General features: G+C 42.5%; 1 protein-coding gene across 9 annotated transcripts in view; it reads left to right on the top strand.

Moving 5' to 3' along the window:
• Nucleotides 1-26,962, top strand: part of ndst3 (N-deacetylase/N-sulfotransferase (heparan glucosaminyl) 3) — a 1,028,434-nt gene that overhangs the window by 928,520 nt on the left and 72,952 nt on the right. For all 9 annotated transcript variants that reach the window (XM_063043575.1, XM_063043576.1, XM_063043578.1 and 6 more), the window contains one exon: nucleotides 6,993-7,121. In XM_063043575.1, coding sequence (XP_062899645.1) covers nucleotides 6,993-7,121 — 129 coding nt within the window. The remainder of the gene's footprint in view (nucleotides 1-6,992; nucleotides 7,122-26,962) is intronic.

Below are 26,962 nucleotides of genomic sequence, written 5' to 3'. Positions count from 1 at the left end.
TTCTGGATTGGTAAAGGCATGAAAGGTTGCAGGGAGAAAGCAGGAGAATGGGATTGAGAGGAATAATAAATCAGCCATGAGATGGATAATAAATCAGCAAAGGCAGAGCAGGCTCGATCGACTGAGTGGTCCTATGTCTTATGGTGTAGCTGCAACTTACAGTGACTGTTTTCATGAATTACCGGTGCCTCAAAAACAACAGCTTTCATGACAAAAGTCAGTGATGATAAATCCTAATTCTGATTCTGATTCTAAGAGCTGTCACTAGCTTTTGGGAATGTTATGGAGAACAATTCATCTCATTTATACACCAAACTTCAAAAGACCAATAACATTGCATCTCATCGGTGTTGGCCTCTGTTTAGCCATATCATTCACTGGGGAAATCTTGCATGATCCAGATCAAATTTTCCCCCGGCAATATTCCTCTTGTTTTAGATTGGTTGCTGCTGATTTAAATCTGATAAGATCAACAAAAAAAAACAAGTGGATTCTGAATTAGATTCTCATATCAAGTGCAGTATAAATTGCAAGATTTTCTAATTATAGCATGCAGGGGTGACCAACCTTTTACATTCCATGCGTCAATTTTTTCACTTATGAGTTCAGATGCGATTTTTTTCACGCACGAGTTCTATATTAACATATTTTTATGAGAATTGAATGGGGGGTTGTACGGCACATCTGAACTCGTGAGTGAAAAAATTGATGCATGGAATGTTAAAGGTTGGCCACCCCTGCATTAGAATGACATAATTCATACCAAATCACCATGTTTCATTTGGATCACTTTTTATATTTCACTGACTTACGTACATACAGTGTATGTAACATATAATACAGCATGGACTTCTCTATTTAACTATTATCTATTCATTCTTATGAGAGAAGATTAGTTTTAAAGTTCAAAGAAACCACTTATATCAATTAATATTCTTTTCAGCATTAAGGAGTGCTTTCCTCTAATACCCATCGCTCACCCTCTCGAGATTTCCTTATCGTTTCCTCCATTGCTTGGAAGTAGCAGGGCAGGATTCTGATGTACGTCAATTGCAACATGATATTCTGATGCCTAAAGCAGCCCATTACCAGTAGTCAAATCATTATCCAGCTTATTCTGTGTGCCAGTGTAATTTATGGTTCCCCATCTCTTAGCAAGACAACCTATACAATAATTTCCAAATAACAAAAGGTGTCTGACTTTCACATTCCTCAGTTGCTCCAATGCAATCAGTTGCCCATAACTTATTACAGAGCAAGCCATTGATATATGAAAATTGATAATTAAATTCCCCATTTGTTTCTTCACCTCCTTTTTCTGTCCCTTGTTACCAGGTTTTACCAGTTCACCAACATTATACAAGCATATCTGGCACCGCTGCATACATTTTAATAAATGCGCAATTCAACATGATTTGCCCAGGACCAAAGAAGTGTTTTTAATGCTGCTATCAAATAATGAGAAAGTGTTAAAGGAGCAAACTTGCAGGGAGATTTCAGGAAAACGAAAAGTTGTGTTGGTAAGGGACCTCAATCACCCCAATATAGACTGCTGAAGCTGCAGTGTAAATGCAAAAGAATAAGTTAATTCAATAAATTGTATAGTCAGTGTGCTTCCTATATAACAAAGGGAGCCAGGCCCAGTTCTCAGGAATGAAGCAGGCTCTTTTATATATAGAAGCACGGAGGAACATCTGGAGAAACTTCTGAAATGCCCGCTTCGCTGCAGCTGCTACTGTGCAATCGAGAATCTCCGGAGGGGAAGGCCCCAAATCCTCGGCTTTGCCTATTGCTTGTTGCCGGGGCCGGGGTCAAAGCGCTCAGCAGAGATGGTGCTCGGTGTCGGAGAGCTGGTCGGAGGCTCGAAGTTTTCGGACGGACTCGGAGTCGGACTGTGGTTGGGTGCTTCCAGGATGCTGCATTGGCAAGTTTGCGGTGCTGGAAGCTCATGGCAGCAAGAGTTTTCTTCCTTCAACCGTCTGCGTGAGGTGATGGGACTTTCGAGAGACTTTGAGACTTTTTTTTACCGTGCCCATGGTCTGTTCTTCAATCAAATTACGGTATTGCTCGCACTGTTATAACGATATGTTATAATTATGTGGTTTTTGTCAGTTGTTTTTAGTCTTAGTTTGTCTTGTATTTCTGTGATATCATTCTGGAGGAACAAATTGTATCATTTCTTAATGCATGCATTACGAAATGACAATAAAAGAGGACTGCATATCCTCATAATCTAATCTAATCTAAGTATAAAAAATACTGAACTGGAAGAGAAGTAATTTTATATTTGCAGTAAAAATTCCTTCCCTAGCTGGTAGGTAAACAGGAAATAAAGAAGCAGAACCTTCAGAGAGGAGTAAATCCAGGTACCAGCTAGATGCTATCTGTAAGGTGAAAAGTTAGGATATTGAAAGCTGGGTCTCCCTTGAGAACCAATGATGAAGAGATGTAACAAAAAAAAAATGAAGTTTATGTCATGACTGGTACATAATCCATGAAAGATAAGTACAAATGCTTAGAGGAGAACCAAATGAAATGAAACAAAGGAGCAAGAAAAAGGTGGTTTGAAACCCCTACGTTGAGAGTGAGATGTGGTGGTGGCATCCGCTAGTCTCGCGAGACCATGGATCTGCGCCTGGAAAGTCTTGCAAGTGTCCTTTCCAAGGCGCAGGCCTGGACAAGGTTGTATGGAAGACCGGCAGTTGCCCATGGAACCAGTCTCCCCTCTCCACGACACCGATGTTGTCCAAGGGAAGGGCAAGGGCTGATACAGCTTGGCACCAGTGTCGTCACAGGAGTTGCCAGAACAAGGTTGAAGGCAATGTCGGATTGCTTTAGGGACTCCAGCTCCGGATTTGTCCTCAGGGTTTACTCCTGAAGCCTTTCCCATAAGTGGGTATGGCCACAACACAGCGGAGTTTTCCCTCTCTGAGATGGACTGCCTTCCCAGGCTGACGAGCTCCATCTACCCGAAGCACTGGTTTTAAGGCGCCAGGACCTGCCTTCGCCCCTTCTCCTGTCAGTAGGAACAGTTTCATCAGGCTTAGAGGCTAAGCCACACAAGAAGGCCAGGAGTTGGACTTGGTTGTCAGAGGCTATTTGAGGCATATGCAGTGAGGAGTACTTTTAGGTAGTGGGAGCTTGTCCCCACTACCACCCCTCGTCTTGACAACCTTGGAACCAAACAGAGAGTGGGATAGCTGAAGTAAAAAGGATTGTGAAGCATTTTGTTCGCTTGTGGAACACCATAAGGTAATCAGAAGAAGAGTGGTGCTCATCCAGGATTAAAAAGGAGATCTTGTTATGTAGACAGATGGTATAAAGAGGCAGTGAATGCGTAATTTGCAAAAGAAGAGGATGCTGCAAAAGTCACAGTAAATGAAGAAATACTATTATAGATAATTTGCATTGTATAAACATGGTTAAAATGTTGACTGCTCAAAGCAGAGAAGGGGAGGCAGACGTAGGTGGAATACATCTTTGGTTGCTGATGGTAAAAATAGCTGAGACAGTGTTGAGAAATTCCAAGTCCCTTAGCAATGTAATTGACTCTTTAATCCTTTCGAGAAGCTACTCAGTTCAGTGACAGTTTGGGATGGACAATAAACACTGGATGAGCCAGCTTTGCCCATAACTGTGAAGGAATAAATAAAAAAGAACTTTCAACACTGATACAGTTTCATTTTGTCAATGCAAAGATCATTAGTTCATTTAACACAGGGATAAATAAAAGTACTGGGTAGATGGAGTCTGTCAAAGACCCCATCAGTGTAAGGATGTATGTCAAATTTAAATGAGTCAGAGATAAGGACACAGCCTAAAACCTAAATCAGTTAGTTGAATGTTGCCAGCTCAGGCAATTCTGCATGTTATGTGCAACCCAGCCATCAACATAGATGAAATCTTTGTAAGTGTGGAAACGAATGTTGCCCTCAGGTCTCTCAGTTATATTAATGCTATTACCACTTGATGCCAAAGACGTTCACTTCAATGCTCAGTAAGTGAAAGGAAGAGAGGAAAATTCCCCTCGGCAAATGGCTATATATGTAGATTTGACGACTGAAATAGTTTAATTATCTATTTCTGTTTGGCTTGGAAGAACAGCAATCATTTATTATAAAACGTTAGCTTGATGAAATGAGATAACTACTGTGGTAAATGGGAAGAGAAGCCATTTGCAGAGAGAAGTTTTGGATTCTGGAGTTAATTAAAAATTCTGGGGGTAAAATTGGACTTTGCCAATTGTGTGAAATGGTCTCATAGTAAATTGATAGCTTATTTTACACCCTCCCCATTTTAATTTTCGCTGTTGTCTCTTTTCTAAGCACTGTTATACTACGAGTTAATGTTATGAGCTTAGCATTTTAAAAGTCATTTGAATCTTCTTCCAACATCCTTTCAGTCAGTATGTTACAATAACTCTTTGCATTAGAATAAATGTCTCTTGGAAGCAGTGCCTGTTAGACATGTGCTCTTGTGGGGAAGAATTCTGATTCACTTCAGAAAGAAAATGTTGCCAAGTCAGTCTTTTTCTTTCATTTGTTAAATTTCAGGTTTGAATATGACCCTGCATAGCAAAAAAAGAAGATTCTTTACAATTCTATATCAAAAATGCAAAATCATTTCAGCTTGAACCGGACATTTAATGGAACTGAATTTGAACAGGCTGCTTTTTTATTTGCTGAAACTATCAGTCAGTTTAATGTTCAGTCAGACAGCTCCAAGTATTAGGAATTATTTTACAAGCAAGCAGACTTCCATTGTCAATTTATTATGTTACAATAAAAAATCTTTCCAATGTTTCCAAAATGAAATAATGAAATACTCTATTTTGTACAGAGCTGTTTGTACCTGACCATTAAAAACACCACAGACATATTTAAGCGATTATTATTTTCTTGGGAACTCCAAAGGTTCTGTAAAATACAGAATTCAGCTTGATTTTCTAGGACAAAGGAGACAAAACATAATACAACTTATACATGAACAACAGGAATTCTGTTAGATGCTGGAAATTCAAGCAACACACATCAAAGTTGCTGGTGAACACAGCAGGCCAAGCAGCATCTCTAGGAAGAGGTACAGTCGACGTTTCAGGCCGAGACTCTTCGTCAGGACTAACTGAAGGAAGAGTGAGTAAGAGATTTGAAAGTTGGAGGGGGAGGGGGAGATCCAAAATGATAGGAGAAGACAGGAGGGGGAGGGATGGAGCCAAGAGCTGGACAGGTGACTAGCAAAAGGGATGTCCCATGATCCTCTCATATCCCTTTTGCCAGTCACTTGTCCAGCTCTTGGCTCCACTTGGCTCCACTTTCAAATCTCTTACTATCTCTTCCTTCAGTTAATCTTGACGAAGGGTCTCGGCCTGAAACGTCGACTGTACCTCTTCCTAGAGATGCTGCCTGGCCTGCTGCGTTCACCAGCAACTTTGATGTGTGTTGCACAACTTATACATGGGTGTGTATAACGGTAAGTCTTCCCAAGTTATATCAGCTTCAGTCAGATTGATCTGCCATATTGCTATATTCCTCTGATCTCAGATGCTGTCCTTTCCACTGCCCACTGCCCATTGCCCCCTGCCCCCTGCCCTCAGAGTCAGGCCTCCAATCTTCCCCTGTTTCATGTTATCTCATTGGGGAAAGGATGGTCACTTGACTGAAGTGAAAGACTTCAGAGCAACACACACACAATGCTGGGGGAAAGTATAGTCAACATTTCAGCCCAAAATGTCAACTGTACATTTTTCCGACAGATGCTGTCTGGCCTGCTGAGTTCCTCCAGAATTTTGTGTATGTTGCTCGGATTTCCAGCACCTGCAGATTTTCTCTTGTTTGTCAAAGATTTCAGGTTGTGGCTGTTCCTCCCGCTGCCAGTCAGTCTGAAGGCCGGGATGAGGACCTGTGATTAAGTATAAGAAGGAAACAAATCTTTGTTTAGCATGCATTATATACTTACTGGATTAAGAAGAACAGTAAGAAAAAGCTCTCCTCCCCTGATGCTTTTGTCAGTTCTTTTGGGCCTCCAGGGTATTCTTTGTAGAATATGGTATGGGTGAAAAGGCCACAAGTTTGACGTGGGAGTACCTGAGTACCTGAATCTCTAGGAAGAAGTACCTGAGAAAGAATTGGTCGAGATATATGTGCAGAGATAGTGGGTGGTGTGCGTGTGTATGTGTGTAAGAAAGAGTAAAAGGTAAGATAGAGCAGAGTGAGAGGATATATATAGGCAGTGTCAGGTGAGGGTGTGTGATGGACAGAGTGAAGTGAGGGTAGGTGCAAGTGGTGAAGGGGAAGTTGGAGGCAGCCAGGGTATGGGGCAAAATGAGAATTTAGAAAGGAGATGTGGTAATGGGGAGAGTGAGAGAGACTAAATAAAGAGATATGAGAGAGAGTAAGTGATGTTTGTTATTTTCCTTTGTCCTCCACAACAATACACTCCATCTCTCTTCCCCTGTTCCATCTCATTCTCTCAAACCCGAACTAGATCTGTCTATCTGGCTGCTCCCTCCTCACCTCTTGTTATGGATAATTCTGCAGGCTGTATATGCTGAGGCTGCCTTATTGTGAAGTCCTGTGGTAATTAATGTTCTCTGCTGCTGTCCACGGATGTCAAATGGCAAGTTATAGCAAGTTTACTTTCTAAATTTTGTGAATCTTGTGATCTAGGTAACAAGGTTTCCTGCACAGTGCACCATGCACCGTTTCCAAGGGGAACAACTCTGCCTTGTGCATGGAATACAATTTGCAAATAGACATTTTTCAGGAAATATGCTTTTGTAACAGTGAAGTCTTCAAAATGGTGTGACTTACACCCTGGATTTCGTGGGAAGTTTGAAAAAAGGAAACTGGTTACTTGACAACTCCTAGTGCTTTCCAAAGTTCTTTTTTAAATTGAATTCTCACTTTTCTATCAACTTATTCTGGTTTCTGTAAGATTTTGCTCTGAGAAAGCCTGTTCAAATGTACGCCTTTCTATTTCCCTTATTGCTTCAGGTACTCCCACGTCAAACTTGTGGCCTTTTCACCCATACCATATTCTACAAAGAATACCCTGGAGGCCCAAAAGAACTGGACAAAAGCATCAGGGGAGGAGAGCTTTTTCTTACTGTTCTTCTTAATCCAGTAAGTATATAATGCACGCTTAACAAAGATTTGTTTCCTTCTTATACTTAATCACTGGATATTACTGGAAAAGCTTGTATTCATTCTTAATTACTAATTATCCTTGAGAAGGTGCTGTGAACTGCCTTTTTGACCCTATACAGTCTGTGAGCTGGCAGTCACTTTGAAATAAAGTATACACAAGTCACTAGGTTTGAGAGCTGACTAAGTAAAATTTGCAAGTTGCTTTAAGAGTACCTGCTGACTTTTACAGTCTCTATATGTCTCTAAACACTCTGAAACGATGAAATATTCTTTGAATTGTACTCACTCCTGTTATGTTGGATAAATAGCAACTAATTTCCAGAAAGCCACCATCCAAAAAAAAATAGGTGCCAGAAAGAGTAGGTAATCTCCTATAGTTTCATTGGAGGAGGGAGATCTGTTGACCAGAGGTACATGAGCATATATATGGTGATCTTTTCTGTAATAATATCATGCAGTCTTTGAAAGCTGTTTGATTTATGACTCATCTGGAAGATGGTTTTTCCTTCAATGCAGCTCTTCCCGAGTCTGGGTAGTAAAACTAAGGCTACCTGGTTTGCCACAGTTAGAAGAGCGGCTGTCTTACAAATATTTTATCTCAACTTTTCTTGCTAATCATTAGAATTGCAGTAATACGTTGTTCTAGAGACTTCATTGTGACCTTGGGAATGTGAGGATTCCCTTGTGGTTGTAAAACGTACATTCTCTACCTTGTTGTTTTAATGAGTGAACTGAAGAGTTAAATCTGAAAGCCATTTCAGCTTTATGAAAAAGAACAGAAGAAAATAGGAGCAGAAAGGAGTTGGCCACCAGGGTTGCCAAACCTGCCTCATCATTTAACATGATTATAGTCGACTTAGGCCGGCCTTCCCTCCTTCTGTGCCAGTTTCCCTATCACTCAGGTCTATGATTTTTCAAATATCTTTATCTCCACCTTCCTCTGAAGGAGAGAATTCCAGATGATCAGACCTACTGAAAGAAGAAGTTTCTATGCAGTTTAATTTGTGGCTTTGTCCCTTTGCTCATGACTATGCAACAAATGAGAAAATCTTAACCTCTCACAATGCGCTGGAGGAACTCAGCCGACGTCGACTAATCTTTTCAACTGATGCTGACTGACCTGCTGAGTTGCTCCAGCACATTGTGAGTGTTCTTTTGACAACAGCATCTGCAGATTATTTTGTGTTTAAATCTTAACCTCTAGCTGTTAAGCCCTTCTATGTTTGAATAAGATTGCCCTTCATTCTTCTGGACTCCAAGGATCACAGACCTGTGCCTTAAAGCTGCATCTATTTCAATGCACATAGCTTTGTCGATAAAGTAAGAATGTGGATTGTCTCCAAAGACTGAGATAATGTGGCTATAATAGGAATGCGGCGGAGAGAAGCGTAAGATAAGCAGCTCAGTGTTGTAGGATACTGATGTTTAGAAGTGATCGAAGAACATGAAGAGTGGAGGGAGTACTGGCTGAATACTCAGAGAGCATGCACTGACATCTTCACAAACATCTTCAATACTTCACTTATCCAGGTGCTGTCCCCACATGCTTCAGATCTACCACCATCATCCCTGTACCAAAGAAGTCTACACCTTGTGAATTAAGCAACTTCTGCCCTGTGGCACTGGCACCAATCATCAGGAAGTGCTTTGAAGGGCTGGTAGTGGCACACATCAAAAATTCCATTCCTGCTGCACTGGGCACTCACCAATATGCCTCAAAGTTGCTGGTGAACACAGCAGGCCAGGCAGCATCTCTAGGAAGAGGTACAGTTGACGTTTCGGGCCGACACCCTTCGTCAGGACTAACTGAAGGAAGAGCTAGTAAGAGATTTGAAAGTGGGAGGGGGAGGGGGAGATCCAAAATGATAGGAAAATACAGGAGGGGGAGGGATGGAGCCAGGAGCTGGACAGGGGATTGGCAAAAGGGATATGAGAGGATCATGGGACAGGAGGCCCAGGGAGAAAGAAAAGGCGGGGGGAAAGACCCAGAGGATGGGCAAGGGGTATAGTCAGAGGGACAGAGGGAGAAAAAGGAGAGAGAGAGAAAGAATGTGTGTATATGAATAAATAACGGATGGGGTACGAGGGGGAGGTGGGGAATTAGCGGAAGTTAGAGAGGTCAGTGTTCACGCCATCAGGTTGAGGGCTACCCAGACGGAATATAAGGTGTTGTTCCTCCAACCTGAGTGTGGCTTCATCTTTACAGTAGAGGAGGCCGTGGATAGACATGTCAGAATGGGAATGGGATGTGGAATTAAAATGTGTGGCCACTGGGAGATCCTGCTTTCTCTGGCGGTGTAGGTGTTCAGCAAAACGATCTCCCAGTCTGCGTCAGGTCTCGCCAATATATAGAAGGCCAAATCGGGAGCACCGGACACAGTATATCACCCCAGGCAAATAACCTCTTTCTCAAGGTCAGCAAGACAAAGGAGATGGTTTGTGTGGTGCATCCAAGACAGTTTCATCCTGAAGTACATAGAGGAGCCTGTTTGGTAAGAGACAATACCAGGCCTTGTCTTAGTGAATGATTTGGGCCAAGTAACAGAAGTAGCAGTAGTGTCTACAGTTGTGTTAGTTTTAAAATAATTATGGGAAGACAGGCCCACTGGTTAGAGTCCTGAACTAAAGCAGGTTCACTTTTGAGGCTATTATGTAGCATCTAACTAAGATCAACTAGGTTACTCTGTTTAAAGGCAAAGGATCTAAAAGGGTTCAGGGGCAGCATGTTGCTCTTAGAGTAAAGGGCAGACATACCAAGTTTAGGGAACCTTGACTGATGAGAGATACTGAAACTGTGCTAAGGAAAGAGAAGCGTACATCACATTTTGGTAGCTGGATACAAACGTATCACTTGACAAATATAAAGGTTTAAGGTAAAAAAAATCAGGAGAGCAAAAATACAGTATGAGATGGATTTAGCAGGTTGGGTTAAGGATAATCCCAAGAGGTTCTTCATTTATATTAACAGTAAAAAGGTGACTAGGAGAGATAGCAGAGACTAGGTTATCTTAAAGACCATCAAGGAGCCAAAGGAGATGGCTGAAGTTTCTAATGCCTATTTCTCCTTGGTGTTTATGAAGCAAAATATAATAGGTGCCGAAGAAATGTGGGTAGTAACAAGTGAGGTATTGGATCATATGCATATGATGAGAAGGAGGTATTTGTAACCTTGAGGCACATTAAGCTGGACAAATCCCGAGGGTCTGATCAAATACACCCCAGACCTTATGGAAGGCCAGGGAAGAAATTTTGGAGATCCTTGTAGAGTATTTGCTTCATCGTTAGCTACTAGCAAAGTTCCAGAAGACTGGAGGGTGGTGAATGTTGTTCCATTGTTTGAGAAATGTAGCAATGACAGGCCAGGGAGCTACAAGCCAGTGAGCTAACTTCACTTGAAGGGAAGTTACAGAAGGGAATTCTGAGGGACAAGATTTGCCATCACTTGAAAAGTCAAGGCCTGATAAGAAATAATTAGAATAGTTTTGTGCATGGCAGGGCATGTCTGCCAAATATTTGAGGTTTTCAAAGAGGTAACTAACAGGATAGATGAATGTCAGAGAATGTTGGACTTTCGTAAGGACTTTGATAAGGTCCCATATGGGAATCTGATCTGGAAGGTTAGATTGCATGGGATACAAGGGGTGTCAGAGAAGTAGATTCAGAATTGGTTCAGACAGAAAGCCGAGGGTAATGGCTTAAAGACAGTTCTCCAACTGGAAGCCTGTGCATAGGGGAATGCCCCAGGGTCAATGTTAAACTCTCTGTTATTCATGTTTGTAATGATTTGAATGTAAATGTACATGGCACAATTGGCAATGTTTGCTGATGATACTAAATTTGGGGGTCTTGGTGATAGTAAATGACGAAGCAATTTTGATCAGTTAGGAAGATAGGTTGAGGGATAACAACTGGATTTCAGCTTAGGTAAATGTGAGGTGATGCATCTTGGACACTCAAACCAGTGAATGGCAAAATACTGATATGTGTTGTGGATCGGTGGGGTGGGAGGTACAAGTGCACCATTCACTGATATGGCTATGCTGTCTCACTGACAAGGTGTGAAAAAGGCAGTTAGGACATTGAGTTTAGATGTAGGGCCATTGTGTTGCAATTGCATAAGTCGTTGGTGAGGCAACACAAGTATTGTGTACAGTTTTGGTCACCCTGTCATAGGAGAAATATTTTCAAGCTAGAGAGGGTGCAGAAGAGATTTATGAGAATGCTGCCTGGACTGGAGAGGTTGACCATGCTGGATCTTTATGCCCTGGAGCACAACAAAATGAGGGATAACCTCATAGAAGTTTAGAAAATCATGAGGGGTGTGGATCAAGTGGACGATAATAGCCTTTTCCCTAGGGCTGGAGAGTCCAAGCCTAGAGAGCACAGATAAAGATAAGAATGAGCTACCAGAGGAAGTGGTTGAGGTGAGTACAATTGCAACATCTGAGGTATTTGGATAGGTATATGAAGGGGAGGGGCTTTGAGGATTATGGATGGAATCTGGGCAACCATGTGTAGCAGGGAGGGGGCTGTTTTCGGCATGGAGCAGTTGGGCCAAGAGGCCTGTTTCCATGGTGTATTACTCTATAACTCGAAGCTGCCTAGTCTCTATACCAAAAAAATATTGATAATAAGTCGCAACCAAAATTTGGGGAAAAACACACACATTAAAAAGTGATATCCCATCATATAATGGAAGAAACTGGTATTCTTAACTTAGGGAATGTCAAATTAAAAGGGTAAAAATGATATTGAATGGTCAGGAAGCAGTGAGCTTCTTCTCTAGGTAGAACCTTTCTCAAATCAGTGGACTATATTTTAATGTACTCTCAGTTTGTTTTGTGACTTGTGTGCTTATCCTGTGCTGGTCATCCAGGATGTTGAGAACATCAGAGATACATTTTTTCTAAAATGGAGACACCCAGAGAGATGGGAAAATGTTGAAAAGACTTAGAAGGATTTTGCAGAACTAGAAGGCCTGAGTTATAGGAAGACGTTGGATAGGTCTCTGTTCCTTGGAACAGAGAAGAATAAGGGGCTATCTTATACAAGTGTTTAAAATTATGAGAGGCAAAGATAAGATGGATGGCGATTGTCTTTTCTCCAGCAATAGGGGAGTTCAAAACTGGGGACATAGATTTAAGGTGAGAGAAGAAAAATTTAAAATGATCCTGTGGGGCAACTTTTTCCACTCAGAGGGCAGTGAGTTTATAGAATGACCTGCCAGAGAAAGCAGTCGAGGCAGGTGCAGTTGGATTGGTTAAGATGCACCTGCACGCTTAGATAGAGAAGAGGGGCTGAGAGGGATATAGGCTCCCAAGATCTCTCTGATCTTCCACACTGTCAAGAATCCTGCCATTAACCCTATATTCTGCCTTCATATTCGACCTTCCAAAATTATTCTCTTCTCAATTTTCCGAGTTGGAACTCCATCTGCCACTTCTCAGCCCTCCTCTGCATCCTTTCAATGTCCCGGTGCAAACTATAACAAATCTCCACACTACCACAACTCCACCAATCTTTGTGTCACTTGCAAACTTACTAACTCTCCCTTCTTCATCCAAATCATTTATACAAATCACGAAGAGCAGGGATTCCAGAACTGGACCCTGTGGAACATCACTGTAGTTGTTTAATAATGCTCCCACCGACCTCCAAAAAGTTATCCATGCAAATCCCTAATCTGTAATTTGGACTTTCCCTGGTACAGTTACCATTAGGTTTCTGCTCAAAGTTATCTCTGGTATCCAATGCTGGAAAGGTGTCAAGCCAGCTGAGCAATTGAACAATATTTTAACATTTCATTTTAACTACAGCCTAGATCTATAATATTCTCTTTTACATTAAATAGTCACTAGCTGAAATTATAACTTTGTGATATTTAAAAACTCAAAAGCAAACACCAAAGAAGTATAATAATGCTCAAGGTATTTTACAAGAAGAATACATGGAGTTGTCTGCATCTAATTTCACATGCTGTACATCTACTCAGTGTCGAGTGTAAGGATGACAAACACTGACAGTTAGGTCTGTGCAATCTAGGTCTTTTATGGAGTTAGTTCTGGGAAATGAAGTGGGACAAGTAACAATTATGAAAAAATTCAACTGCAGCATAATTATGTTCAAAGTGATAATAATTAAAAATAATAAAAGAATCAACAAGGGAGTACTAGGTTAGAAAAACGTAAAAATAACCTATGCAGGATCAATTGGAACTAAACTAATCACACAGGAAAATTATCAAAAAGAATGGCAAAAACATTTATAATACCAGACGGGTAGCCTTGAAACTAAGTGTATTGCATTGATATAAAGAGTTCATAAAGGGATGGTCCAATGGACGAATAATGATGGTAATATCTTATTTGTAAATACATGCAGATTTTATTATGTATTTCCTGTGGGGAAATAAAATTAGGAGGCTCAAAACTGAATAAGCAGAAAATAACGTATAAGAATTCTTTGCCATATGCTAATAAGGTGGTGTTGTGTTATCATTTTGTGTAGGATTTGGGAGCAAGGGGGCAAAACTGGTTTTCTAAATGAGTCATGATGAATCTGAGCTCTCAAAGTTACTTTTGGCATCTGAGAGGTGAAGAAAATAGGTGAACACAGGAGATTCTGCAGATGCTAGAAATCTAGAGTAACACACAAAACACTGGAGGAAATCTGCAGAGTCCTGCAGCATCTGTGGCAATGAATAAACAGTTGATGTTTTGGGTCAAGACCCTCCTTCAGGACTGGAGAAGAAGGTAGAAGATGGCTAAACAAAAAAGCGAGAGATGGGGTGGGGGGGTGGACGATCTAGTAGGTTATAGTGTAGCCCGTTGGGTGGGAAAGGTAAAGGCTGGAGAAGAAGGAATCTGATGAGAGGAGAGTGGGCCATAGGAGAAAGGGAAGGAGGATGGGCATTGGGGGAGGTGATAGGCAAGTAAGGAGAAGAGTTAAGAGGCAAGAGTGGGAAATAGAAGGAGGAGGAAGGGGAAGAAACACATTTTTACCAGAAGAAGTTGATGCTCATGCCATCAGGTTGGATTCTACCGAGACAGAATGTAAGATGTTCCTCCACCCTGAGAGTGGTCTCATTGTGAACTCACATTTTGGAGCGGGAATGGGGATAGGAACTGAAATAGTTGGCTACTAGAAATTTTGCTTTTGGCGGATGGAGCGGAAGTGCTCGACAAAACGGTCTCCCAGCTTATGTTGGGCCTCATCAATGTGGAATAGGCTGCATCAGGGGGCACCGGATACAATAGACAACCCAAACAGACGTTTGGTAAAATGCAGTGAAGGATGCAAGAGCCAAAATTTGTGTCCTGGCACTTTTTAGCTGATCCATTGCATTTCTACCAGTTAGGAAGCCATTTGGAAGGTTTGAGTGTTTTTGTGCTCCTGAATTCCTTTGGAACACTAATTACTTCTGCAAGTGCTCCAATTAAATACTTTCTATTGTATTTCATGTTAAAATAGCCGTGAACATATTTCCACCAAATGACTTAAAATGCTGTACACAATTAGGGCAACAATTTACAAAAACATGTTGCTGAAGTTCTCATGTGCTCATGGGGAATAATAAAACAGATGTGTATTATTTCTCCTCGGCTCAGCTGCAAATTTGATGTGTGTTTGGTAACGAAAGAACTGAATAATATCATAGATTGGACCACATCCCTTGACCTTAAGGTTTGATTTCAAGTGCAACCCAGATTGATTGGATATAATTTCATCTGATGGCTGGTAGATTCCTTTGGCAATCTATTTCAGATCAATTAGTTTGAATCAATTTGTTCAGAACACCATTGAATGCTACAGGGAGGAATTGAAAAAAATCTAGTATCGCTACCACATTTTATATTACTAGATTAGATCCAACTGACAGCCACATTTTACAATTAAAATAGGTCCAGATAGTATATGATCAGTCCTTTTAGAACATAGAAGAGTACAGCACAGGAACAGGCCATTCAGCCAACAATGTTACGCTGAAAGGTAAAGCTTTTTAATGCAATCCTTTTGCGTGGATTGATGTAGCATATAATTAACAATTCAGATTGATGTTTCTCTGGCTGGCCAGTCCTGCTGTTTTCTATTATTTCCACTTCTGTGCAGGGAAAACTGATTTGACGCCGCCCTATGAAACAGACAACTCATCTGTGTCCGTTAAGGTCAAAGCCATTCTTTTATCCATTACCTGAAATCAACTTTGTCCTTTTGAAGAACAGAACCAATTATGTTCCTTTATATGTGTCTAGGTTTTTCCCACCCAATTGTTCAAGAGAAAAAGTTGGATGAGATTTACATTGGATGAGTTTGAGGCCATTATAGCAAAAAATTATGTGTTGAAATGAGATGTTCTAATTTGCCTTTAGTCTTCTGACATGGAGGACTTCAGTGATAATGTTCTTGAACTAGCCACATAATCCAGGAAGACTGGTTCAGTTACATAGTGACATGATACTTGATGGATGATTTTGGAGGCTCAAGCATCTATTGTCTCTTACCAAAGAGCAGCCGTGTGTGCAGCTCCAACAAGATTAAATCTCTGTCCCTGAGCTAAGAGAATTACCATACTCATCCTCCAGTCAGCTTGCGCCTGTTTCATTTCTACCATCACCATCCATGACATTCCCTGTGCTGTCCGTCACTTCTTCATTATCTGCACCTTCCTGAACACGTTTAGCTAATCATTTGGTTGCATATCCACTAGCAAGACTGCACATGAAGTTCTTGAATTGGTGCTTGAAAAGCACAGTTGTAAATGATCATACGTGCTAGGGTTACATTTTATTAATATTTTGGAAACGTGAGTTGATTTTAAAACCAGCAGAAAAGATTTGTGATGGAATTTCTACTTGCCTATGGCCCTGTGGAGAATTTACTGCATCAGTAACAAGATGAGAAGGCCTTCCATGCAGTACATCGAATGATCTATTGAACTGAAGAGCAAACACAACAAGCTCCAATGCTGCAACAGTTTCATAACAATTCTCCATTCTTACCCATACGTTGGTGGAGCCCTCTCATGACCAATATGGTCCTTGCCTTGTCATTTGCAGATAGATTTATTCCATTTTGAGTTTATCTAAATACTGTAGATTGTAAACTTTACTCTCTTGACAATGATATTATTACCCACTTTATAGACCATGCAAAGAAAATATTGTACATCTGTAGAAATTTGCAAGTGTCTTAGGTGACGTTCCAAATCTCCTCAAACTCCTCAGGAATTATAGCCACTGTCATCCCTCCTTTGTAACTGCATTGATATGTCAGGCTCGGAATAGCTCCTCAGAGATGTTGATACCCAAGAACTTGAAAATGCTCACCCCTTCCACTTCTGATCCCTGGATGAGGACTGGTATGTGTTCCCTGGTCTTGCCCTTTCTGAAGTCTACAGTCAATCCCTTCATCTTGCTGACATTGAGTGTAAGGTTGTTGCTGCGACACCACTCCACTAGCTGATCTATCTTGCTTCTGTGCATGAGCTCAATTCTGCCAACAGTAGCTGTGTCTTCAGGAAACATAGATGGCATTTGAACTGTACTTAGCCACACAGTCATGGGTATAGAGAGTAGAGCAGTGTTGATTATCAGCAAAGTGGAGATGGTATTTCCGATCCACACAGACTGTAGTCTTTCAGCGAGGAAGTCAAAGATCCAGATGCAGAGGAAGGTCCAGGCTTTGGAGCTTTTTGATCAGAACTGTAGGAATGATTGTGTTGAAGGCTGAGCTAATGTTAAGCAGCAGCCTGATGTAAGTATTAATATTGTCAGGTGATTCAAGTTTGCGTGAAGGGCCAATGAGATCACATCCACTGTAAATCTATTGCAGCGATAGGCAAATTGCAGTGGGTCCAGGTCCTTGCTGAGGCAGGAGTTGATTCTAGCCTTGACCAACCTGTCAAAGCATTTAATCACCATAGATCTGAGTGCTACTGGATGATAATCATTAAGGGAGTTCACCCTGCTATTCTTGGGGACTGGTATCATCATTTTGAAGCAGTTAGAAACTTCCAGCTGTAGCAATGAGAGGCTGAAAATGTCTTTGAACCCAGTTGGTTGGAACAGCCTTTCAATGCGCTACCAAGTACACCATCGAGGCCCATCGCCTTGCGAAGGTTCACCCACTTAAAAGACATTCTGATGTTGGCCACTCAGACAGAGACCACAAGGTCACCGAATGCTGCAGGGATCCTCATAGCTGTAGCTTTATTCTCCCTTTCAAAGACTGCAAGCTTTTAAATATGGCAAATTATAATTATTTTTTAATAGGCATATAGTTGGCTTCCATGCCCTCAACAGTGCAAATCAACACCTTGGAATTTCTTTCTTAAATCTCCATGTCTTCCTACCTATCTTGCATTTTTTGAAATTTTGCTTTATAATAGTATGTGTGCGAGAGTGCCTAATTTTGTTTGCTACTCTCTCTGGACTTTGATTTACCATCTTTAGGATGCATCATTAATCCAAGTAGTTGGCCTGTACTATCTGCAACCTATAAACATTATGTGTAAACAACAGGAATTCTGCAGATGCTGGAAATTCAGGCAACACACATCAAAGTTGCTGGTGAACGCAGCAGGCCAGGCAGCATCTGTAGGAAGAGGTGCAGTCGACGTTTCAGGCCGAAACCCTTCGTCAGGACTAACTGAAGGAAGAGTGAGTAAGGGATTTGAAAGTTGGAGGGGGAGGGGGAGATCCAAAATGATAGGAGAAGACAGGAGGGGGAGGGATAGAGCCAAGAGCTGGACAGGTGATAGGCAAAAGGGGATACGAGAGGATCATGGGACAGGAGGTCCAGGAAGAAAGACAAGGGGGGGGACGACCCAGAGGATGGGCAAGAGGTATATTCAGAGGGACAGAGGGAGAAAAAGGAGAGTGAGAGAAAGAATGTGTGCATAAAAATGAGTAACAGATGGGGTACGAGGGGGAGGTGGGGCCTTAGCGGAAGTTAGAGAAGTCGATGTTCATGCCATCAGGTTGGAGGCTACCCAGACAGAATATAAGGTGTTGTTCCTCCAACCTGAGTGTGGCTTCATCTTTACAGTAGAGGAGGCCGTGGATAGACATGTCAGAATGGGAATGGGATGTGGAATTAAAATGTGTGGCCACTGGGAGATCCTGCTTTCTCTGGCGGACAGAGCGTAGATATTCAGCAGAGCGGTCTCCCAGTCTGCGTCGGGTCTCGCCAATATATAAAAGGCCACATCAGGAGCACCGGACGCAGTATATCACCCCAGTCGACTCACAGGAGTGTTGCCTCACCTGGAAGGACTGTTTGGGGCCCTGAATGGTGGTAAGGGAGGAAGTGTAAGGGCATGTGTAGCACTTGTTCCGCTTACACAGATAAGTGCCAGGAGGGAGATCAGTGGGGAGGGATGGGGGGGACGAATGGACAAGGGAGTTGTGTAGGGAGCGATCCCTGCGGAATGCAGAGAGGGGGGGGGAGAAAGATGTGCTTAGTGGTGGGATCCCGTTGGAGGTGGCGGAAGTTACGGAGAATAGTATGTTGGACCCGGAGGCTGGTGGGGTGGTAGGTGAGGACCAGGGGAACCCTATTCCTAGTGGGGTGGTGGGAGGATGGATTGAGAGCAGATGTACGTGAAATGGGGGAGATGCATTTAAGAGCAGAGTTGATAGTGGAGGAAGGGAAGCCCGTTTCTTTAAAAAAGGAAGACATCTCCCTCGTCCTAGAATGAAAAGCCTCATCCTGAGAGCAGATGCGGCGGAGACGGAGGAATTGTGAGAAGGGGATGGCGTTTTTGCAAGAGACAGGGTGTGAAGAGGAATAGTCCAGATAGCTGTGAGAGTCAGTAGGCTTGTAGTAGACATCAGTGGATAAGCTGTCTCCAGAGACAGAGACAGAAAGATCTAGAAAGGGGACGGATGTGTCGGAAATGGACCAGGTAAACTTGAGGGCAGGGTGAAAGTTGGAGGCAAAGTTAATAAAGTCAATGAGCTCTGCATGCGTGCAGGAAGCAGCGCCAATGCAGTCGTCGATATAGCGAAGGAAAAGTGGGGGACAGATACCAGAATAGGCACGGAACATAGATTGTTCCACAAACCCAACAAAAAGGCAGGCATAGTTAGGACCCATACGGGTGCCCATAGCTACACCTTTAGTTTGGATGAAGTGGGAGGAGCCAAAGGAGAAATTATTAAGAGTAAGGACTAATTCCGCTAGACGGAGCAGAGTGGTGGTAGAGGGGAACTGATTAGGTCTGGAATCCAAAAAGAAGCGTAGAGCTTTGAGACCTTCCTGATGGGGGATGGAAGTATATAAGGATTGGACATCCATGGTGAAAATAAAGCGGTGGGGGCCAGGGAACTTAAAATCATCGAAAAGTTTAAGAGCGTGAGAAGTGTCACGAACATAGGTCGGAAGGGATTGAACAAGGGGTGATAAAACAGTGTCGAGGTATGCAGAAATGAGTTCGGTGGGGCAGGAGCAAGCTGAGACAATAGGTCGGCCAGGACAGGCAGGTTTGTGGATACTGAGACAATAGGTCGGCCAGGACAGGCAGGTTTGTGGATGCTGAGACAATAGGTCGGCCAGGACAGGCAGGTTTGTGGATGCTGAGACAATAGGTCGGCCAGGACAGGCAGGTTTGTGGATGCTGAGACAATAGGTCGGCCAGGACAGGCAGGTTTGTGGATGCTGAGACAATAGGTCGGCCAGGACAGGCAGGTTTGTGGATAACATTACGTGTCAATGATTTCAATGATAGAATTGATGTGACTTTTGCAGACAGTACAAAGATAGGTGGAGGGGCAGAATGTATTCAGGAAACGGAGTCTGCAGAAGGACTTTGACAAATTTGGAGAATGGGCAAAGAAGTGGCAGATGGAGTACAGTGTATGGTTGTGCACTTAGGTAGCAGGAATTAAGGCATAGACTATTTTCTAAACAGAGTGCAAATTCAGAAATCAGCAGTGCAAAGGGACTTGTGATTGCTCATGTAGGATTTCCTAAATGTTAACATGCCGTTTGAGTCGGGGTAAGGAAGGCTAATACAATGTAGCGTTCATTTCTTACTCACTCTTCCTTCAGTTAGTCCTGATGAAGGGTCTCGGCCTGAAACATCGACTGCACCTCTTCCTAGAGATGCTGCCTGGCCTGCTGCGTTCACCAGCAACTTTGATGTGTGTTGCTTGAAGTTCCAGCATCTGCAGAATTCCTGTTGTTAGCATTCATTTTGATTGGTCTAGAGTATAATGCAAAAGTTTTAAAGGCTTTGGTCAAACTGCACTTGGAGTATTGTGAGCAGTTTTGGGCTCCTATCTAAGAAAAGATGTGCTGTCATTGGAGAAGGTCCAGAAGAGGTTCATGTCAGTGATCCTGGGAATGAAAGGGTTAATATATGAAGAGTGTTTGATGGCTCTGGGACTGTGATTGCTGGAATTTAGAAGAATGAAGGAGGATCATATTGAAACCTATCAAATATTGAAAGGTTCAAATAAACTAGACATGGAGCAAATATTTCCTGAAGTGGGATAATCTAGATCTAGATGGCACAGCCTCAGAATAGAAGAACATTCATTTTAAATCAGAAATGAGGAGGAATTTGTTTAGCCATCTTGATGATGAATCTGTAGAATTCATTGCCACAGACAGCTTTAGAGGCCAAGTCATTGGGTATACTTAAGGCAGAGATTGATGGGTTTTTGATTAGTAAGGCTGTCTAAAGTTATGGGGAGAAGGCAGGTGACTGGGGTTGAAAGGGATAATAAATCAGCTGTCATGGAATGGTGGAGCAGACTCGATGGGCCGAATAGACTAATCCTGTTCCATTGCCTAATGATCTTATGGTTTCCCTGTGCAACTCATCCAGAAGTTACTAACTTTTTGCATTGGGTCAGAGCAGCTCAGAAGGATTGCCCTGAATTTCCATGTTGGGATACAATATACATTTATCCAGCATTAACGTCCTGAAGTGTTTAATGTTAGAGCAATAATACACTTATTTCTTTTTGAAGCAGTAACTCTGTGGCATTGAGCCCAGTTTTTCAATACAACTCATGTTGCAAGTTAAGTTGAAAAAATATATTGTAAAATCACCAAATGTTACATATTTGCAGGAAATTTATGTGGTTAGATGTGGAAAGAAGCTTGCATTCTGCAAAATTTAAACAAACGGATTGTGAATAACATATTTGAAACTTTTACCTTCTGAGATGATTCAGGGAGATTTTTCTAAAATCAAGCAACAGTGTTGTCTCTGATGTTCCACTGCACTTTGCTGAACATATTAAATTAATTTTTCATCAATTATGGGACATTCATATGTCTTGCAAAAAACTGTCGCTATGAATAATGAATTGTGGCATGGCTTCCAATTAAATCTGAGGCTGGGACAGCCATCGAACTCCAGCACAGGTGTTGTAATCAATGGTTATGTCCTGGCAGACATGTTTGTTTCATTTGGAGGAAGGTGATATTGTTTCCCATTGTGTGTGGTATTTGGGCAACACACAGCTGAAACAATGCTCAATTAAACCAACAGATAAAACTGCAAATGAACTGCTGCAGTACAGCTGGCTTATCAAACTGTTAATGGCCCATAACTAATGAATGCTGCAGGCAAAAACAAATCCTAAAGGTCTAATGCACAAGTCAGGAAAATTACTGACAGACCAGTCATATTGCACTCCCCACATCAATGACGTAGCTTTGATTTCAGAATATGTGTGTTACAGACTGAGCGAGGTCAAGTCAAGCTATGGCTAAAAGATTTAAATCCAAAGAGTCATAGAGATGTAGAGCTCAGAACCAGGCCAGTCTGCCTGTCTAGTCCATGCTGAAACCACTTAAACTGTCCACTCCCTTCGACCTGCACCAGGACCATAGCCCTACAAACCCTTACTATCCATGTACTTATCCAAACTTCACTTAAACGTAGAAATCAAACTTGAATGCACGACTTATGCTGGCTGCTCATTCCACACTCTCACAAAACAATGAGTGAAGAAGTTTCCCCTCATGCTCCCCTTAGCACATCAGTTTCAGCACATCATTTCTAAGACAGAGGGCCCTAAACTGCTCACAATACTCCAAGTGAGGCCTCACCAGTATTTTATAAAGCCTCAACATTACATCCTTGCTTTTACATTTTAGTCCTCGTGAAATGAGTGCTAACATCACATTTGCTGCCCTCACCACAGACTCAACCTGCAAATGAACCTTTAGGGAATCCTGCACAAGAACTCCCAAGTCCCTTTGCACTTCAAATTTTCAAATTTTCGGTCCATTTAGAAAATAGTCTACCCTTTTATTTCTTCTACCAAAGTGCGTGACCATACACTTCCCAACACTATATTCTATCTGCACCTTCTTTGCCAATTCTCCTAATCTGCCGAAGTCCTTCTGTAGCTTCTCTACTTCCTCAAAACTGCCTGCCCCTCCATCTATCTTCATATCATCTGCAAACTTTGAAACAAACCAATCAATTCTGTCATCCAAGTTATTGACATATAACGTAAAAAGAATCTGTCCCAACACAGACCCTGTGGAACACCACTAGTTACCGGCAGCCAGTCAGAAAAGGCTCCCTTTATTCCCAGTCCTTGCCTCCTGCCATTCAGCCACTGCTTTATCCATGCTAGAATCTTTCCTGAAGTAACTTGCAAAGCAGCTTTGTGTGTGGCACCTTGTAAAAGGCTTCTGAAAATCCAAGTACGTTACACCAACTGATTCTCTTTTATCTATCCTGCTTGTTATTTCTTCAAAGAATTCTAACAGATTTATCAGGCAAGATTTTCCCTTGATGAAACCATGCTGACTACAGCCCATTTTATCATGTGCCTCCAAGTACCCTAATACCACCTCTTTAACAACTGATTCCACATCTTCCTACCTACTGAGGTAAATCTAACTGGCCCATAATTTCCCTTCCTTTGCCCTTCTCCCTTCTTGATGAGAGGAGTGACATGTGCAATTCTCCAGTCTTCTGGAACCATTCCAGAAACTAGTGATTCTTGAAAGATCATTACTAATGCCTCCATAATCTCTTCAGCCACCTGTTTCTGAACCAGGGGTGTATACTATCTGGTACAGCTGACTTATCTACCTTCAGATCTTTCAGTTTCCCAAGAACCTTCTCCCTAGTAATGGCAATCACACACTTCTGACCCCTGATGCTCTCGAACTTCTGGCATATTGCTGGTGTCTTCCATAGTGAAGACTGATGCAAAATACTTACTCAATTCATCCATCATTTCCTTGTCCTTGCTACCTTTCCAGCAACACTTTCCAGTGGTCTGATATCCGCTCTAACCTCTCTTTTACACTTTATGTACCTGAAGAAACTTTCAATATCCTCTTTAATGTTATTGGCTGGCCTATTTTTGTATTCCAACTTTTCCTTGTAAGTGACTTTTTAGTTCCCTTGTGCTGTTTTCCAAAAGCTTCTCAATCCTCTGACATCCCACTTGTTTTTGCTCTATTATATGCCCTCTCATTGGCTTTGACTTCTCTTGTTAGCCACAGTTGTTTCATCTTCCCTTTAGAACACTTCTTTCTCTTTGGGATCTATATATCCTGTTCCTTTTGAATTGCTTCCAGAAATTCCAGCCATTGTTGTTGTGCCATCAGCCCTGCCAGTGATCTTTTCCAATCAGTTTTGGCCGACTCCTCTCTCATGCTTCTCTCTTTACTCCACTGTAATACTCATACATCTGACTTTAGCTTTTCCTTCTCAAATTTCAGGGTGAATTCAATCATATTACCAGTGGTCACCAACCTCCGTGCCGCGGACTGATACATTGCCGCGAAGAGTGCAGTGGTGTAGCAGTAGTCGGAATGCACCCAGCACATCTTTAAGAAAAGAGCCGAAATAAACAAGCCAATTAATTAGGTGCCCCCTGGCACGTAACTGTCGGCCCAGATCAAAGGCGGCAATGTATCGGTCCGCGGCCCAGAGGTTGGGGACCACTGATATTATGATTACTTTCTCCTCTGGGTTCTTTTACCTTAAGCTCTGTAATCAATTCTGGTTCGTGGTACGTCACCTAATCCAGAATAGCTGATCCCCTAGTGGGCTTAAACACTAGTTGCTCTAAAAAGCCATCTCATGGCTATTCTCATCAAAGTTGCTGGTGAAAGCAGCAGGCCAGGCAGCATCTGTAGGAAGAGGTGCAGTTGACGTTTCAGGCCGAGACCCTTCGTCAGGACTAACTGAAGGAAGAGTGAGTAAGGGATTTGAAAGTTGGAGGGGGAGGGGGAGATCCAAAATGATAGGAGAAGACAGGAGGGGGAGGGATAGAGCCAAGAGCTGGACAGGTGATAGGCAAAAGGGGATACGAGAGGATCATGGGACAGGAGGTCCAGGAAGAAAGACGGGGGGGGGACCCAGAGGATGGGCAAGAGGTATATTCAGAGGGACAGAGGGAGAAAAAGGAGAGTGAGAGAAAGAATGTGTGCATAAAAATGAGTAACAGATGGGGTACGAGGGGGAGGTGGGGCCTTAGCGGAAGTTAGAGAAGTCAATGTTCATGCCATCAGGTTGGAGGCTACCCAGACGGAATATAAGGTGTTGTTCCTCCAACCTGAGTGTGGCTTCATCTTTACAGTAGAGGAGGCCGTGGATGGACATGTCAGAATGGGAATGGAATGTGGAACCGATGACCCCTTCTCCCGTCTTCAACCCTCCTCTTCTTCATGGACACCACCTCCCCCTCGTACTCCATCTGTTACTCATTTTTATGCACACATTCTTTCTCTCACTCTCCTTTTTCTCCCTCTGTCCCTCTGAATATACCTCTTGCCCATCCTCTGGGTCCCCCCCCCTTGTCTTTCTTCCTGGACCTCCTGTCCCATGATCCTCTCGTATCCCCTTTTGCCTATCACCTGTCCAGCTCTTGGCTCTATCCCTCCCCCTCCTGTCTTCTCCTATCATTTTGGATCTCCCCCTCCCCCTCCAACTTTCAAATCCCTTACTCACTCTTCCTTCAGTTAGTCCTGATGAAGGGTCTCGGCCTGAAACGTCGACTGCACCTCTTCCTACAGATGCTGCCTGGCCTGCTGCGTTCACCAGCAACTTTGATGTGTGTTGCTTGAATTTCCAGCATCTGCAGAATTCCTGTTGTTCATGGCTATTCTAGAAGTTCCCCTTCTTGGGATACAGCACCAACCTGATTTTCACAATCTACCTGTGTATTGAAATCCTTATGACTATTGTAACATTGCTGTTTTGGCATACATTTTCTATCTACCATTGTAATTTGTAGACCAGATCCTTACTACTGTATGGGGGTCTGTATACAACTCCCATCAGTGTCTTTTTACCCTTGCAGTTCCTTAGCTCTACCCACAACAATTCAACACCTTCAGATCCTACGTCACCTCTTTCTAATGATTTGATTTCATTTTTACCAACAGATCCACGCCACCCCCTCTACCTACCTACCTGTCCTTTTGATACGATGTGTATCCTTGGATGTTAAGTTCCCAGCTATAATTTTCTTTCAGCCATGATTCAGTGATGCCTCCAACATCATACATACCAATCTGTAACTGTGCCACCAGTCCCATAGAATACCTTCCACCAACTTTCCCTCTACGGATGTCAGACTGACTGGCCTATAATTTCTTGGTTTATGTTTTGAACCTTTCTAAAACAGCAGAACAACATTGGCTGTCCTTCAATCCTCTGGTACTTCTCCTGTCACTAAGGATGATTCAAATATCTCTGCTAGGGCCCTACCAATTTCTACACTTCCCTCCTTGGTAGAGAAGGGGAATACACTGCTTAAAAGATGGATATTGACAGCTAAACTCTTCATGGAAGATAAACAGGGAACTGAACAAATCTTTGAAGAGTAGGGCAAGGTATAACCCTTTCGTCAGGATATTCATAGCTGCCTATATCAGATAAACCTTCAAATCTTAAAGGTTCAAAGGCTCATTTTATTATCAAAGTATGTACGCAAAATACATCTCTGCGATTCCTCTTCTCCAGATTGCCATGAAATACTGAAAAACCATGGAGATCAGTGGAAGAACAGACATTAATCCCCCTGCACAAAAAAAGAAGCAAAACTCGCAAATCCCAAACCCTCCCAACACCTCCCACATAAAAAACAGCAGCAATAGCATCAAACCCCAACCCCTCTCTCGCACATGTAGCCCCCTGGCCATCCTCAGGGTCGCTCGGCTCGCTGTCGTCTAGGGAAATAGCCCTCAGTCCTGCCAAACTGGGTACTTACTTTGTGTGGATGCTGTGTGATGTACCCCACTCCACCCAAATAACAGACAATACACCAGATATGATTAAATGATTTACATTTTATAGATATTACTGGAACTATATAATTAATAGAGAGTAAAATATAAAAGGAAAATAAAAGGCGGCACACTTATCAAAGTTCAATCTCTTCGTGCACAAACAGTTGGAGCTCAGGACCCTTCTTCTTCACCCTGCGACCCCTTGGACTACCTTGACCGGCCACCTGGGACTAACAAAGGTGGTCGACCAGACACTCCACATGAGTCCGTCTCCGTCTCCTCTCCTCGCCGAATGCCCCACTCGGGGTCCGACCCCGTTAGCGAACTCACAGCACCTGGTCCATCCTCTGCCTCTCTCTCCCGCCTTCTGCCCCAAAACCCCGCGCATACAATATCTTCAGACACACCAAAAGTATAACAACTATCGCAATTGGTTCATTCGTCCTCATATCAATAGATAATCCAGAACAAACTGCTAGTGGGAAGGACTTTCTCAGCAGTTGACATAACAAAGAAGCCCTTTCAGTTATAACATAACAAAGAAGCCATTTTAATTAGACTACGCAGTAACATTAAAAAAAAGAAACCCCTTACAC

Source organism: Mobula hypostoma, chromosome 3, assembly GCF_963921235.1.
Source record: "Mobula hypostoma chromosome 3, sMobHyp1.1, whole genome shotgun sequence".
NCBI classification, from domain to species: Eukaryota; Metazoa; Chordata; class Chondrichthyes; order Myliobatiformes; family Myliobatidae; genus Mobula; species Mobula hypostoma.
Note: the sequence above shows the minus strand (reverse complement) of the source record. Positions and strands in the feature narration are given on the sequence as shown.